At 40.1% G+C, this 16,740-nt stretch overlaps 1 protein-coding gene across 1 annotated transcript in view; it reads left to right on the plus strand.

The window, feature by feature from the left end:
* The window catches only part of LOC103138593 (protein tyrosine phosphatase non-receptor type 14), a 38,020-nt gene extending 21,932 nt beyond the window's left edge, over window positions 1–16,088 (plus strand). The window contains exons 4-20 of the mRNA XM_007552851.2: window positions 324–421; window positions 1,666–1,733; window positions 2,103–2,173; window positions 2,913–3,000; window positions 3,107–3,195; window positions 3,383–3,470; window positions 3,646–3,728; window positions 4,904–4,964; window positions 5,299–5,365; window positions 7,144–7,598; window positions 7,696–8,922; window positions 10,376–10,516; window positions 11,282–11,500; window positions 12,932–13,060; window positions 13,768–14,002; window positions 14,106–14,269; window positions 14,470–16,088. Of these exons, the coding sequence (XP_007552913.1) occupies window positions 324–421; window positions 1,666–1,733; window positions 2,103–2,173; window positions 2,913–3,000; window positions 3,107–3,195; window positions 3,383–3,470; window positions 3,646–3,728; window positions 4,904–4,964; window positions 5,299–5,365; window positions 7,144–7,598; window positions 7,696–8,922; window positions 10,376–10,516; window positions 11,282–11,500; window positions 12,932–13,060; window positions 13,768–14,002; window positions 14,106–14,269; window positions 14,470–14,598 (3,412 nt within the window). The 3' untranslated portion in view covers window positions 14,599–16,088. The remainder of the gene's footprint in view (window positions 1–323; window positions 422–1,665; window positions 1,734–2,102; window positions 2,174–2,912; window positions 3,001–3,106; window positions 3,196–3,382; window positions 3,471–3,645; window positions 3,729–4,903; window positions 4,965–5,298; window positions 5,366–7,143; window positions 7,599–7,695; window positions 8,923–10,375; window positions 10,517–11,281; window positions 11,501–12,931; window positions 13,061–13,767; window positions 14,003–14,105; window positions 14,270–14,469) is intronic.
* Window positions 16,089–16,740: the final 652 nt, after the last annotated feature.

Raw genomic sequence — 16,740 nt, forward strand, 5'->3', positions numbered from 1 at the left:
AAGGAGTGATTTTTTATTTTTATAAATTTTTTTTTTATTAAATTGAAAGTTATATTTTAAGTTGGTGGCATAAAAGGTTAAAACATGACCTTTGGCATTTGTTAAGTGGCTGTAAAAATTTTTTTTAAGCTTCTTCTTCTTTTTTTTTTGTCTTTCCCTACTCATCCATTTTACGTAGCCAAAAACATTTGGACGTATAACATATAATTCTGCACACCAGTTATTATACATTAACCACATTAATTTTCAGCCTCAGAGTCATAATGAAGGTTTGATCAGATGTTTTTTTTTAATTTTTTTTATTTGCTCTCTTTTCTCTGTAGGTATCAGTATTATCTGCAAGTGAAGAAGGAGGTGCTTGACGGACATCTGCAGTGCACTGTGGAGCGGGGGATAAGATTAGCTGGACTAGCAGTACAAGGTAAAAAAAAAAAAAAATCATGTGAATAAATTCCTAGAAAGATAGTGCAAACTCATTGTTGCTCGGGTCGTCTTGACTCTCCTACCTTATATGGCTGCAAACCACGGGGGGAATCCAGTCCACTTGAGTTCCTATGGTATCAATCCTAACACATACACACACAAATATGCCCTTTTAGTGCTCTCTGGCTTGTTCCTGGATGCAGTCTGTGTCCCAGGGGGGAATGTAAACAGAGTGTTAGCTTATCAGCAGCTCCAAGGTTAGCGTTATAGCATCAGGAAAACTCTTATCTGTAAGGAGCAAGATCCTCCACTTGGCCTCCTTTTGTCCAACAGGCAGCACTTAGTGCTCAGTATAAGCGCTATCTAAGGAACGAGCAGGTCATGGAGATATTTTGCTGCCCGGGGCTTTGATAATGTGTTGGACACACATTTTTGTAATCTTTTACAGTAAATACAAGTACAATACAAAATTGTTGAATGGTTCATTTTATCAAAACAGTTAACATAAATGTGTTATTACAAATTATTAGCATACCTTGCACTGAATTGTTGTTTATGAACATCCACAAAAATAAGCTTTTAAACAGAAAAAAAAACTACAGAGTTATTATGCAATGAAGACTAAATATTTTGTAGCGGTGTCTAATTGTTTGATCTTGATGAGGTCGAAATAGGGATTCTAAAAAATAAAAACAAGCCGAACTAGCTTAGACCCACTTCTTTTCAAGGTGATAATAAGTCTTTTGTACATCAAATGTGATACTTTCTTAAACTGTTATGATCAACTTTTTTTTTTTTTTTTTTGAAGGAGTGTTTCTTCTTTATTTGCTGTAAATTTAGGACTTCATATGAAACACAAATCACCTGAAGGTCTCATCTCAAATGAGAAAGTCACAATTTCTGTTCCAGCACTTTTATACAACTGCCTTGTATAAAAGAAGGCTCTTACTTTATGCCATGGATGTTTTGCCACACTAGCCTGTAAAGGTGTGGTAAACGTGTCAGAATGAGCCCCCGTATTGCAAAGGACATTTATCAGTAGCAATTGAGACCACTTTAAATGTCAAATTGATTTTAAATTTCACAAAGCAATCTAAACTACAATAAAATTATAACACGTCAAGCTTTCCTGCTATATTCAATATCAGATCTCATACAAAACGATCTGTCGGAATTAAGTTTTATATATTAAATGTGTTGCTTTGCTCTAAATTATTCTCATTGCTTGTCTTTGATTTGAAGCTGACTTTGGAGACTTCACCCACTTCCCATCTCAGGACTTCCTCAGAGAGTATGTGCTCTTCCCAGTGGTGAGTCCTCAAACTGCTGCTACTACTGCTCAGCTAAGAATCGCATGCCTTGTTCTTTCCATGCATGCGTTGCCTGAGGGCATGCATTCTTGTGTGCTGTTAACTCCCCTGCATAGTTGATTGACAGGCTAGATTGCTACTGAAGTGGGTGGTGTTGTTGAAATCATATGAGAACTAGATGCTTTTTATTAATGCAGCTACAAACATTGTTGTTGAATCTTCACAGGCATTTTGCACTGGTATCTTCTTTTTTGAGTAGTTTTATGATTTTTCTGATCTTCAGCATCTAACGCTCTACGTGGATGATATTTAGTTTTGTTTTTTTTTGTCTAATTTGCTGTTTTGTTTGCCTTTGTTTTTTCCTTGTAGAACTGGCCCAATGGGGATGAAGTGCTGGAGGAGTGGACTAAGAAAGTTGCTGAGGAGCATAAGAGTCACTGGTACACATTTCCACATTTTAATCTGTATTAACAGTTCCGGTCAGAGATTTACATGCAGTTCAATGCTTTGGGGCATTTTTGGGGTCACTGTGCTAGTTGTGCCAAAGTTTCATCCATATAACCCAAAATGTTCAACTTAGATAATAAACAACCAAGGCTAAAACTTATTGTATATCTTCTCCACTGCAAGTGGAAGAGCAACAGCTTCCAGTTTGAAACTCTGACAGAGTTGCATGTTCCAACCGGGCAGAAATCACAAACAACCATCATGTCTTGTTTTGCAAAAATAAAAGAGCATGCTAAGCATCTGGATTGACTTTGACTCGGTGCTACTGTAAATTTATTGGCTCTGCTTTAAGTATGGGGTGTGTACCTGGAAATCAGTCAGGTTAAATTAGTTTTACCATTTCTGATTATCAAATTGATCCAATATGCAGTGAGTGACTATCATCCAACTACAATATGTATTTATGTATCTGAGCAACACGTATAATTACGATGTTGGGTGAAATGCAGAAAAGGAACAACACATTCATAGTAGAGCACCTAATTTTTTATTCATAAAATACATTTATGTTAATTGATGTTTGATTACGTCACCCCTCAGAAAAGGCTGGAAATGAATGACATTTATTCTGAAGATTAGTGAATGTAAAAGCCTGACCTTGATTTAAATGGTGTAAAAACATACCCTGATGACAGGGACGGTTCTGTCTTATGCTTTGTTTCTACCATAAAGCGGGAGGCCACCAGCTGAAGCAGAACTTTTGTACATCAAAGAGGTGGAAAAACTGGACGGTTTTGGCCAGGAGAGTTTTCCTGCAAAGGTGGCTATAAAACCAAACATATGTAGAAAAAAAAAAAAAAAAAACTTTATTAGAAGTAATTCTTGACTGTGTTCTTATCATATCAAATTTCTTCTTTTTCCTGCAGGACAACTACACAAACGACATTTTCATCGGCATGTCTTTTGTTGGAGTGTTCGTCAAACACAGAAATGGCAGATCCATCATGCTCCACAAGTTAGTGTCCTCCCCTTTTTTTAAAATTTTTTTTAAATTTTTTTTTTGCATATTTTGCACCGATTCAGAACCCGTCTTTCAGAAAGCCATGCTGCTGGTTTAAATGCACAAAATCCAAGTGGTAAAAAATGTGTTTCCCTTTCTTTCGCCATTCCTTCTTTTGGATGTACTTCCACGCGTGCAACAGGTGGAAGGACATCGGTACCATAGCACACAACAAGTCAGCCATCACAGTGGAGATAACGAGCAGAGACGACACCATCAATTTTCACATGGTGAGTGTTGTGTCTGCAGGTGCTCTTGGTATTCATACACAAAACACATCCTAGGAGGTGGAAGGTTACATCTGCAGATGGGGCGGGGTGGGTGATTTCCAATAAGTGCTGTGTTGGTTGATGTTCTTTAAAGTGTTTGTCCTTCCTGTGTGTGCATGTGTGTGTGTATCTGCAGGAGGATATGGAAATGGCCAAGTACATTGCTCGTCTTTTCACGGCCAGACACAAATTCTACAAACAAAACAAAATCTGCACAGAGTAAGTCTCGAGGCCGAGCAAAAGGCCATTGTAGAACTGAGCGCAGGAACCTTTTTTAAGGTTATGTAACGGCTAAGCGTACGGTGCCAACTACATTTTTTATTTATTTATTTTTTTGCTGGCTCTGTTAAAGATCTCTATAAATCCTTAAAATGAATTAACCTTTTATTGCAGTGACATAATCTCACAATGAGACATGTAGAAAAACCCATTGTTTACTTTGGGTAAAGTTATCCAGCTGGGGGAAAATCCAAGGAAATTCGAATTAGTAATTAATCACTTTAAGTTTTCGTGGGGTAGAACATGATGCATAAGCCAATATTTCTGGCTAACAGGCTGGCCAAGGCCCATATTTATCTTATGACTGTACACAGTGAGCAAGGAAGTAGAAATAAATCACTAAAACTCGCTGTTAGGAAACTGCAACAAAACGTTTCCATAACAACCATTAAATGCTGTTTTTATCATGCCTGCTGGCTGATTTGGGGTGACAGTTCATGTTCTACCTTCAGAAATGTTAACATGGAGTTTCCTAAAGCTTTACTGGGATGAGCTGGAATGTCGTTCTTCGGTCAGATGAGAACGACGCGTTCTTTGGCACAAGTAATGAACAACGTAGGAAAGTTCTTAAGTACGGTGGAAGGTCCGTGGTTCTACGGGCCCCGAGGAACTTGCTAAAGTTCTTGGTGCCTTGAATTCTTCAAGCACTTTCTGGTGGCCTCTGCTAGAAATGTCAACCAAAATTAAATCAACAGAAATAGTGGGGAAAAAAATGAGTGTTTTTGAAATGAAATGTTTATTTATTACAAACAAGTAAAATGTCAGAGAAAAAAAAATTAAATATTAAGAATTAAGAAGAAAACAACAACAACAACAAAAAAATCATAAGTGTTGAACAAAAAAACAAAATTTCCATATCCAGTTCGAAAAAGCGTAGAAAGAAATTTTGTCTAAAATTTTCAGTGTGAATTTTTATTTTTATTTTTTTTACATTTTCTTACCATGGATGCCAATAAAAGTTTCCAGCACTTTTTATTGCAGTGTTGTTAATAAATTGATTTTACAGAGGTGTTTACAAAACGCTTTAATACTATTATTTTTCTTCTTATTGTAATAGAGTTCATTGCTCTGTTTTCTTGTTGAATCATCATTTATGTTGTTGGTTTTCTGTGCAGGCCCACTCACTCTCCTGCGCCGATCAGAAGGAGACCCACATGGACTCATCGCCTGTCTCTGGTATACCAGTAATTTCCATTTATTGCTAATTAATGACTGTTTATAAGTGAGAAGAGAGAGAATGAAATAGTTTATTTAGAAAAGGGATGCACAGTAAGCCGTGGCTCTTCCAGCCTCGGCTTGAATGTGGGTTGGTCTTAAAAGTTATTAAGGGTGTTGCTCCCAGTGAGACAAAGACGGCAGTAATTTCTGCTTCCTCTTCCCAGCAGACCAGACAATGGCTCGGCTAAAATTGTCACAGAAGATGATTTTACGTCTAAATCTGTCACATTCGCTCGCTTCCTTATTTTTTATGCTGTCACTTATTTGTATTTAAACGCATCTCTCTGTTCAGCCCCGGCCCCAGTCCTGCAACTTCCAGTCCGTGCACGAGCATTATCAGGACATGCAGAGCTCTCAAGGTAATTGTGAGACACATTCTCGCGTAGACATATTTAGAGCAAGTTTCACTGCCTTTATTTTACCACTTAGACCGCAGCCCGCCTCAAGATTTATTTGCCTCCCCGACAATAACTCAAACATTTCAAGTTTGGCTAATTGTGTCTTTCCCATCAGGCGTGTGACTCACAGCCCGTTTTTGTATTTTAACAGTCTCCCAGCCAATTAGAAGCCCAACTTTTTTTTTTTTTTTTGTTGCTGTTGATGGGAGAGGGGCAGAGCGGTGACCTCATGCGTGCTACGCGCTTTCATCGACTCGCTCGCACAGTCAGTCTGCCTTATAATCCAAATTGCTTTACTCACGTTGGGCTGACAATAAAAACGGAGTGGAAAATCATTCAGGGTGTGAGACTGTACGTGGGTGTGGGATCTTTCCGCTGGCTGATCTCAAGCATCACTCTAAAGTTTCTTTGTGCAGACCAAGATTGTGTGTCTGCTTTGCTTTCAAATAAAATGATACTGTTGACATTTAGCTGACACCATTTAGCTCCTACTTGTTTCATTTGTTTTTATTAAATTAGACTAGACTCTTCTGGTAGATATTGTTGGTGAAATTTTAAGCTGCCTTTTCTTTTTAAATTCTGAACTTTACATACTCAATTTCTATGTGTTTAGTAGAATCAGGGACAACATGTTGGGGTGAGGTTTTAAAAAAACGCCTGGACTTGCACACCAGTGTTTTTGCTTATTGGCCTATCGGATTATATCTACCCTATAAGCACTATGACTTTCAAAATATGTATAGAACTACAGCTTTGAGATTTAAAGGCTATTTCTTGCCACAATATGCGTTTGGTCATATTTGTAATGCCTAATTATAAAACTGTGCTAAATGTTTAACTACATTTATTCTTAACATCACATTGTTAAAAGCCAGCTCTTCGCCTGTGAGTCTCCTGTCTCTCTATCAGCATCTCTAGCATGTGAACACTGGTACTATTTAGGTGCAACAATTATAAATAAATGAATTATTGAAATTAATTAATATACTTTACTAATCCCAAGGGGAAAAGCATATTGATGGTACAGCTGTAGTCTGAAGGAAAAAAACAAAAGTTTCACATTTATACTGTGGCTGAGGGGGGAAAGAGTGAAGCCCCGGTGAAAGGCTTTTGACTCCATCCATCCATCCATTTTCTGAACACCCTCGTCCCTCAGTGGGGTCGGGAGGGGTGCTGGTGCCTATCTCCAGCTAACGTTCCGGGCGAGAGGCGGGGTACATCCTGGACAGGTCGCCAGTCTGTCGCAGGGCAGGCTTTTGACTCCTCTGGTCTTAATGAAGAGCTATACGTTTTTACTATTCAGTTCATCCACCAACGAGACGGATATATACAATCGCATTCGTAATCCGAGGTTTCATTGTATTTTTCCCCACAAGCTAAATGGTATTTGTTTTAAAAAGGAGAAATAGAAATGGGAACAACACGAGGTCTTCTGCCTACAGCTTTCTTTCATTTTCACTCCTTTGTAAATGGAGATTTGATACTTTTTCCAAAGAAATTAGGTCATTTCTCCTTTGCTTTTGAAACAGTTGTTTTCTACATTAAATTGCTCACAATAGTGCGCTTGTTACAACTCATTCAAGGAAGACGTGCAGTGTCTTTCGAAGAGGCTTTGCCTTAAAACCTTTTCACATTTTCACATCTCTGTATGAGACAGTCAGTTTTGCACGACACGGTGTTTTGCATGTTTCCCCTATAAAAGTGATTTATATCTTAAAATGGTCTCTTCCGTCTTGCAGACAGCATCTTTCATGAGGACCTTTACTACAAGTCGGAGACCAGTCTTGATCTTACCTTCAGAAACGGGACTGTGCCCAACGGAAGCATGTACAGCAGCCCCAGTTTGAGCTCCCTCAATCGTTCCCAGACTTTCATCCCCCCTTCGCCCATGTCGTCCAACCTCAGCATCCCGGGCAGCGAGCTCATGCGTCAGGACTACATCCCCAACCACCGCCACAGCGCCATCATCGCTCCGTCGTACAGGCCCACTCCTGAGTATGAAGCGGTCATGCGGCAGAAGCGAAGGGTCGTCCCAGCTCACCACGACCTCCACAGCCAGTCGCTGCGCAGTTTGAACATTAGCAATGCCTGTGCTTACCGTAAACCAGAGGCTCTGGTGTACAGCCAGCCAGAAATGCGAGAGAGGGGCCCCTATCATGGCCCAGGACCAAACCCTGGACCTTACACTCCACAGGTAGAGCTAAATCCCAGATTACTAACTTTGTTTTCTTCACGTTCTGGTAAAATAAGCCAAACCTTTTTGTAATCTGTAACAATTGTTCTTATTACAGATTAGCTACAGTAAGCCAGTGTCCCATGGGCACCATTCGGGGGGCCCAGCCAACAGCCACGGTCCATGTCATTCGCCCTGCATCAACGGTGTCGGAGAAAGCAGCGGAGATGTTGGAAGCTCAATCTCCCACACTGTTAGCACACCGGAGCTTGCAAACACCAAACAACAAGGAGCCAGCATGGGAAATTATGCAGTTAATGCTAATATGCTAAGAAACCATATGTCAAGACCTCCACCACCGTATCCTTCTAGCTCTTTCCGCCCGGCGACCAGCACGCCAGACCTGGCCAGCCACCGGCATCGCTGCATCGGTGGCAGCAGCCCAGAACTGGTCACCCGCATGGTGCAGCTCTCAGTCAAGACCTTCCAGCCGGACAGCTCGGCCGTGGTGCATCAGTCCCTGCAGGAAGTTAGTGAGCCTTTAACTGCAGGCGCTAAGCACCACTCCGCCCTGGACAAGAGGCACAGCATGGAGTTCATCAGCAGCATGAGGGGAGGCGGTATCGAAGGCTTGGCGATGAAGGGTATGAACACGGCTCTTCATCGGAGGAATACTCTCAGAGAGCAAGTGATGCCATCTCAACCTCAGCCCCAGCCGCAGCCGCCGCCTCAGCAGCCAAAGGAGCTTCCCATGCAGAAACCTTCCCAAAATGCACCTGAGGCTGCAGCGGCGCCTCCCACAGGAGTGGCTTACCAGCATCAAAAGACTCTGTCCAATGCCACCATGCTCATACATAGCAGTGAGAGCGAGGAGGAGGAGGAAGAGGAGAGGCCCGAGCTGGATGTTCAGATCCCAGGCCTCAACGACAACATCAGCATCAGTGCTCAGCTCCAGGCGGCTCTGGCTAAACTGCCTAACAAACCCCCTCCGGAGTACCCGGGCCCTCCTCGAACTAACGCCGGCTCTCAGATCCGGGGGCCCAGTCACAGCGCCGCGCACCACCACAACCACGATCTGACGCCACACTGCAACCAAGGACCTATGGACCTGACTCTGACACAAGGTGTCGGCGGACCCGTGGCTGGGAGTGGTGCCGGTGGGGGCGGGACGCTGACCAGAGGGGATCAGAGCGGGGTAAACGGAGCAGTGCTTGGGCCGTCCATTTCAGAACCAGACCTGACCAGCGTGAAGGAGAGGGTGAGGAAGGAGCCGGTGAAAGAGAGGCCGGTGTCCGAGATGTTCTCGTTGGAAGACAGCATAGTGGAAAGAGAGATTGCTCAGAGGGTAAGAACGTTTTCACTTTTCCTCACATTGCAATTGCAGCTAATGCATTTCATTTGGACTTCACATGTGAGGCAAACAGAGTGTGGATTGTCGTGGAGGAAAAATGTTCATAGTTTCCCTGATTATTTGTGCATGTTTTGAACATTTGTATTCAGCCTAAGTAAGTCACTTACAGCTGTTAGGACTGAAATCTTTGCCCACTCTGCAAAAAGTTCAAGTTCGATCAGATATGCTACAGATTCTCACTTAAATATCTGACAGGCTCATTCTAAAAGTTTTAGGGCTTTTGCAGTTTTTGAAGGTGATGAGTACTTGGAAAATTATGTTGATGTTAATTGTGGACTCAGCAGGGGAGGAAAAAAAAGTTTTGTCTCACTTTACAGGATTCATTCTATTAGTAATTGAGTAAAAATAATAATAGTGCTGGATTAAGAATAGCAAAAAAACTGCTTTTATGACTAAATGCATTTAGTCATACTGAGAACTTTCTTCCTCAGTTGCGTTTCTCTATGGGTTAACTGATGGTATCATTTAGAGTCATGCTTTAAGGTCCTTCATCTTCCACAAAAATGCAAATAATTTGTATTCGTGTGTTATTGTGTCTCATTATATTTGCATTTCCAACTGTAGTTAGTATTTGTTATTTAGGCACCGACTCGCCTTTAATTGGACAAATGAACTCGTCCTGGTACAGATGTTAAACGATATCATCTGTTGTTTATTTGCTGGTTTCACAGCTTTTGATTAGCAGTAATCTGGGTTTCAGCACACAACAAGGCAGCACTGGCCTTTGAAAATCCCTGCAGGCAGCCAGAAACCTGTAGAAACCCCTTAGATTATTTTTTCGAGTGGGGCGTTATTGACCCCACGCCTGAATCCTGGAATGGATTTAATCGCCTGTTGGTGACAAACCATTCTCTGTACGACTGACCTGGATGCAGGTTTAGTTTGAAATTCTCTCTGAAAGGCTTTACTCCTGTCCAAAGCTGCTCACACATATATCTACCTGCTGGCTTATCTGATATGTAGTGGTACCCAACCCCCCGACCCTCAAACCCCCTCAAGCTGTTGTTTTGACTGTCCCACAGAGGATGAAGGGGGCGGGGCTGTCTTGATGGCTTAACAGCGTTGCAGATTAGGCAAAGTAATCCTGGGTGGAAGGAGGGACTGTGCAATGTTGCTCAGAGTTTGACAAAAGTGGACGAGCTCCTTGTAAGAAAGGAAGCTTCAGAGGTAGGTGGATAAAATAAAGAAGAACAGACATTTAAAAGTGTGTTAGTAAAGATAAATATGGGCAAAAGAAAACGGGACACATGACTGTTACCGCAGGATTCGATCCGTGGACTGGCATTAAAACCTCCATCCCCAGTTCTGGTCGTACGCATGTGCAGACAGAGGTTGCTTGCCTTTGCCGCCAGTCACCATGACACCTGGATTTTCTTCTCTCTTGAAGACGCTAGAAAGACAGAAGATGTCCGTGGACTCCATGAGGAGGCCCCTGATGATGGCAGCGCTGAACGGCCTTTATGTGGCGAGGATGCCCGTCGCCAGGAATCAAGCTGAGGAAGGCGCCAAGTCGACGTCAGACGAACGGGTAAAATCTCTGCTTTCATCAGAACATTGTGATGCGTCTTGAAGAATTAGAATGATATCCTTCATGCTGGTTGAGCTCCAACAAGATGATTGGCAGCCAATGTCACAAAACTTCATTCTTGCTTAATTGACATCATTTTGCAGGAAAACTTACTCTGCTTGTGTACTTGGCTGGGAAACCAAATATTTGTGTATTCCTTTTGAATCTCAGTTATGCAAATATTTATTTACAAGAAAAACGTGACTGACATCAAACTCATTCAGCCAATTATAAAGAGCGCCAAGCTCAATTTGAAGCATTTTACACATTATTTTTGGTAAAATTTTTGTGTACCGTGAATCTAAAATTTCAACTCGTTATTCTGTTTGCTCCATTTTTGATTAGGAGGGCTGTGAAACCCAGTTTTTGTCCCAGGCTGTTGCCAGGCTAACGGGGGCAATCCCCTAAGTGGGCTGTGGAACGCGTGGCACGGTGCAGCTTATCGTCTCTGGGCTGGCTGCTATGCAAAGAATGTGACCCGGCAGAGTGTGAGCAAGAAAAAAAAAGAAAGAAAAGATATTCTGCTAGTCATATAGACATGACTAGCCTAATAAACAGCTCAGCTGTAGACTTCTACTTTGCTTTCAGCAGTGGCAATGCACTTTAAATGTTTGAAGTTCTCCGATACCAATGGTCTTGCTCTGAAATGCTCGGGACTTAAAAGCCTCTTTGTTATGAATGGTTTGTCAGAGGGTAACCTAACCTCTTCCGTCTGATCACCTTCAGTGTGAAACCTTAGAGCTGAAGCTGGAGGAGGACCGGGTCTTCACAGAGTACGAGCAGGTGCCCAAGAAGAGGACCGACTGCCTTATCACCACGGCAACGCTGCCCGAAAACGCAGAGCGCAATCGATTCCGCGACGTCGTCCCGTACGAGGAGAACCAGGTCGAACTGGTACCCAACAAAGAGAACAACACGGGCTACATTAATGCCTCACATATCAAGGTGCGTTCGGTGCATCGGTGGTAGATGGGGAAAATGGTTTTAGGGGAAGATTGCAGCAGCCATCTTTACGTGACACCACTGTTACATAAAGATTCCCCATCTGATGGGAATCCCTTATTCTCAGTGCAAAAGTTAAAAATAAATAAATAAATAAATTCTGCCATTCAGCATAAAGTTAACTATTTTATTATTTTCACATTCTTCAGGTGTTAATCGACATAAACAGATGAGATATAGCTTAAGCATTTATTAAAAAAAACTTTTTAAATATGGTTTTGACATGTGTCATCCTCCATATGATTCGCTTGAGACTGGTTTTCTGATTTTTCATGTTTTAAACAGTTTTATTTCAATTATTTATTTTATTATCTTTACTTCATAGTTTATCATCTTATTTTATTAATAGTTTAATTTATCATCATATTGTTTTTATTATCTTACTTTATTTCATGTTCTGTCCAACTTTCTTATTTGTGTTTTTATCTCGTTCTATTCATCATTGTTTATTTATTATCATACTCACATACTACTGTAGCCAGCACAGCGAGCTGACAGAAATCAGAGCTTTCCAAAGTGTTACTTTGTTTCTGTGTGAGCCGTTTTATCCTGCTTTTGCTCAGAAAGGCTGTGGGGTGGCACATTATGTGTTTGCTTTGAGAACAAGACATCCTGAATTTGGGTTATTTTAGTTTTTGATATAAACAAATGAATACAAATCCACACAATGAAAATTGTTGCTTTTAAAAAAAAAAAAACATTCAAAAATCAAGTTCATCTGTATAACTTTTCGGACAACAAAGTCAAGCCCCTTTGCAGCACTTGTATCATACGTTCTAAACTAAGTAAAGACTTAAAGTTAATTAGTTTTCTTCTCCGATCAGTTAGGTTTTACTTTGGAGAAAAGTGTTAAAAGCAGTCATTGCTTTCAGAACTTTAATCCCTCCAAGTTCTTGGAATTACAAAAGAATGTTGTCCAAACATCTTAAGCGACTTGAGTTGCCCTCATTTTTTTCAACATTGAGAAAAATATACTCAGTGTAGACAGCAAACTGTAGGACATAAACAACCGTTTTTTTTTTTTTTAAATACACCTAATCAAAGGTGCACCTTCGTAACCTCTGACCTCTCTACTAGTAAAAATGTCTATGTTAAGTCACGAGGTTGTCAGTTTTGCTTTTGTTTTGTGTCTCGTTTTATTATCGGTAAAGGAATTAACAAGAGTATAAGATAAAGACAAAAAAGACCTTGGGTTTGACTTTGAACTCCTTATATTGCCCTCTAGTGGTACATAAGGAAACTGTCAGTACATTTCACATGTCTGCCAATTAAGGGTGTTAAATTTATTCTAATCTAAATAAAATTTTAAAGACATTGAAATGTATTAGTTGTGCTAATGCCCTCTTATTGGATTTTGTCTGCTGTTGTTTCCAGGTTATGATTAGAGGGGAGGAGTGGCACTACATTGCCACGCAAGGCCCACTGGCCAACACCTGTGGGGACTTTTGGCAGATGATCTGGGAGCAGGGCGTCAACGTCATCGCTATGGTTACAGCAGAGGAGGTAAAAGCACATTAAACCTTGAGGTTTTTTTTTTTTTTTTTTTTTTTTACATTTTGACACAATCTTCAATATATTTCATTGGTACTTGTTGTGATAGACTGACACAAAATAGTGAACAAATGTAAAACAGAAGGATGTGTTGCAGATTTTTTTTTACAAATTAATAGATATTTTTTGTTGCAAATTAGCTCAAGATGGCTAGTCAGCATGCTGGAAGGAAAATACAAATTTTCAAGTCTTGACACAGATTCTCAACTGAATTTGAGTCTGGACTTTGACTGGACAAGTCTAACAAACAACTGAATAAACTATTTAAGTCGTATTTAGTCATTGCCCTGCTACAGGATGGAATTGCTACCCAGTCAAGTCCTTTGCAGTCTCTAACAGGTTTTCTTCCAGTATTCCTTTTCATTTTGTTTCATCCATCTTCCAATAAACTCAATCCAGCATCCCGACCCCTTCAAAAATATTGTTTTACAGTGCACAACTAATAGTTGTCTTGTTGACCAATTGTCCAGCATGAGCTGTCGTCTCTTGTCGTGTCTTTTGGCTTCCCTTATTAATTGCCATTGACAAAAATGTTATCGATGTATTAGTTTTGTGTTTTGTTTCTTCAGCACTATGTTTGTTATTGACTTGTGCAAGAGAAGGTTACAAATGACCGAAGTAAATAATTAATACTCTATTTTCATCAATCTTTTACCCAGGAGGGCGGCAGGTCCAAGAGCCACCGTTACTGGCCCAAACTGGGCTCCAAACACAACTCCGCCACCTACGGCAAGTTCAAGGTGACCACCAAGTTTCGCACAGAGTACAACTCCTACGCCACCACGGGTCTGAAGGTCAAACACCTGCTGTCCGGCCAGGAGAGGACGGTTTGGCACCTGCAGTACACCGACTGGCCTGAGCAGGGCTGTCCTGAATATGTTCCTGGTTTTCTCTGTGAGAGGACTTGTCTTATTGTCAATACTTTTACTAATCAATGCCTAAAGACACCACCTACTAAAACACCCATCTTCTCTTCTCTCTCTCTTTTTTTTTCCAGCCTACTTGGAGCAGATTCAATCTGTGAGGAGGCACACCAACACCATGCTGGATACCTCAAAGAGCCTTAATCCTCCAGTGGTGGTGCATTGCAGTGCCGGCGTGGGTCGCACCGGCGTGGTGATCCTGGCTGAGCTTATGATCAGCTGCCTGGAGCACAATGAGGTGTGTAGATGGTGGCTGTAACTAAGCTGCTGTCGGTGCACCAGTTTCAGATTGGTGGAAATAAACCTGTGGTGTATGAGTCACCAAGGAAACACATTTAAAAAAAATATGAGGGGCGTCAGGAAACCTAATGGGCCGTTTTATGTATCTCTTTTCAATGACTTAACATCAACCTCCATCGTCTCTTTGTTTCCTTTTAGCCAGTGGAAGTTCCCACCATGTTGTCGGAGCTGAGACATCAGAGGATGCTGATGGTGCAGACCATCTCCCAGTACAAGTTTGTCTACCAGGTGCTCATCCAGTTCCTCAAGAACTCACGCCTCATCTGAGCTGGACTCCTCAGTGTTCAACTACGTAGACGATGAAATCGGTACTTCCGAAGTTAGATCTAGAAAGTTGATGAGTAGAAGATACAGAGACTCGCTGAGCTTTCTACTAAGCAAGTTTGTGTACATTTTAGTGGAGCTTAAAGCAAACTCCACTCAAAAAGTGTAACCTCCCATCCCTCCTCCAAAATTAACCACTTTTCCATATCATATTCAGATTTAGCTCTTTGTTTTTCCCATTGCATCTCGATTCTGTTGTTTTTCTGTTGACCATACATGTAACTGCGTCGTCTCCATGTAGGTCAGGTGAACAGGCAGCTTATTGCTTTGAGCGTGAATGTGGGAGATTTCCTACCTCCTACATGTTTCTACAACAATCTTAAAAGCCAGTGTTAGAACCTGCAATATGCTGCATGAACAGTAGATTGCAGCAGTATTACTACTCTAAACTACATTTTTACTCTGTTTTGCCAAATTGAGTAGAAGTGTTCATTTGTTTTCAACACAATAATGATTAATGCAGCAAAAAAGTGTTTTACTTCAATATTGTAACAAGTGTTTCTATTTATTTCTATGAAGACTGTGGTCACCTTCACTTTGCCATTGGCAGACATGCTGTTCTTCTGAACTTGTCTTAACCTTTTTTTGTTCTGCTTTTGGTGAAATTTTCCTGAGATTTCTTAAATTTTCATGTGAAGATTTGCCAGCTAAGACGTTTTGTGTGAGCTTAAGCAAATACAAGAACATTTCAGAAATAATATATTATGTTTTGTTAAACGTTCAAGTTTATACGTTGTAGTGCTTAAATTGAAGATAATTAATGGTTTTACAACTGTGCCTTATTGAAATGGAATTTGTTGATTTCTTAAAAAAAAAAAGAAAATTAAATTAAAATTTGAAATTTAATTTGTTGCTTCAAAATCTCAATCGCGTTGCTTTTTTTTACTCTGAACAAAATAAAAGGCACAATACATCTTGCCAAGAGAAGAAAAACTGCTACTTATAAAACCCTAAACCCATATGTTTCTGCTTTTAAGCTAACTATTACGCTGTACAAAACGATCATGTCCAAATATTTTATATAGTTTGCTTTTATTGACTTGGTAACTTTAAAATACCGAAACATAAACTATGCATGCATTTTTACATTTAATTGTATATATTTTAGTATGTGATCTCAGATATGTATAAGCTTTATAAAATGTTGACATTCAAGGGTTTTTTTTTTTTGTTGCACTTCTTTTCTATTCAACAGTATTTTTGTCACTTCATTCCAGTTTGTTTTTATATTTAATTTCAAAAGAGAACGTTCTGTTCTCTTTTGTTTTGGCAAAAAAAAAGAAAAAAAACCCTTCAAAATATGCTTCAAATTATATGTACATATGTTTCTGTATACGCATTTTGAGTGCATTGTTTGTTTTCTCTCCCCAGACATGTATTGAGCTCTTGTACTTGCTTATTATGCAATAAAAGCATTATTTTCTTTAATTTCTGAGGCCCTGAATTGAATTGTGACATTATTTGAGTTTTATCTCTGATTTATTAACAACCTGATCCCTGTTGTGGAAAAAAAAAAAAAAAAAAGAAATGGTGAGACATTCATTCTTGGACTTCCAAACATGTACAAAGTATGAATTTGTAATTTCAGACAAAACACGATTGGTTGGTGTAGCCTTGTTCTACACACAGACCAGCTACTGCTCCATTATGTGATCTGAACATGAACTGGATATCTATCTATCTATCTATCTATCTATCTATCTATCTATCTATCTATATATAATTTCATTAATTACATATAAGTAACTTAAAAAGTAACTTAAAAATATATTCAAGTTAACCATGATGTAAACAGTAATAAAACCTCCAAAAAATATCAAGGAGTTAAACTGAAGTCCAAAGAAAGAGAGAAAGTGACATTTAAATAATGTGCATTTTGCCATGAAGTGTTCATATGCTTACTTTTACACATACTTTCACAATCTTTTTCTTCTTGTTTCCATGATGAGGGTGTATGAGTTTAAAGACATTTCTCCGTCGTGCCTGCTGCTAGCATGTGCTTGTTCTAAGTCAAAATTAGCGCTTTCTTCGTTGATTTCCAATTTTGACTTCTAATGATTCACTTCCTACTGAAGAGCCCCCTGG

Source organism: Poecilia formosa, unplaced genomic scaffold, assembly GCF_000485575.1.
Source record: "Poecilia formosa unplaced genomic scaffold, Poecilia_formosa-5.1.2 Scaffold53, whole genome shotgun sequence".
Taxonomy (NCBI): Eukaryota; Metazoa; Chordata; class Actinopteri; order Cyprinodontiformes; family Poeciliidae; genus Poecilia; species Poecilia formosa.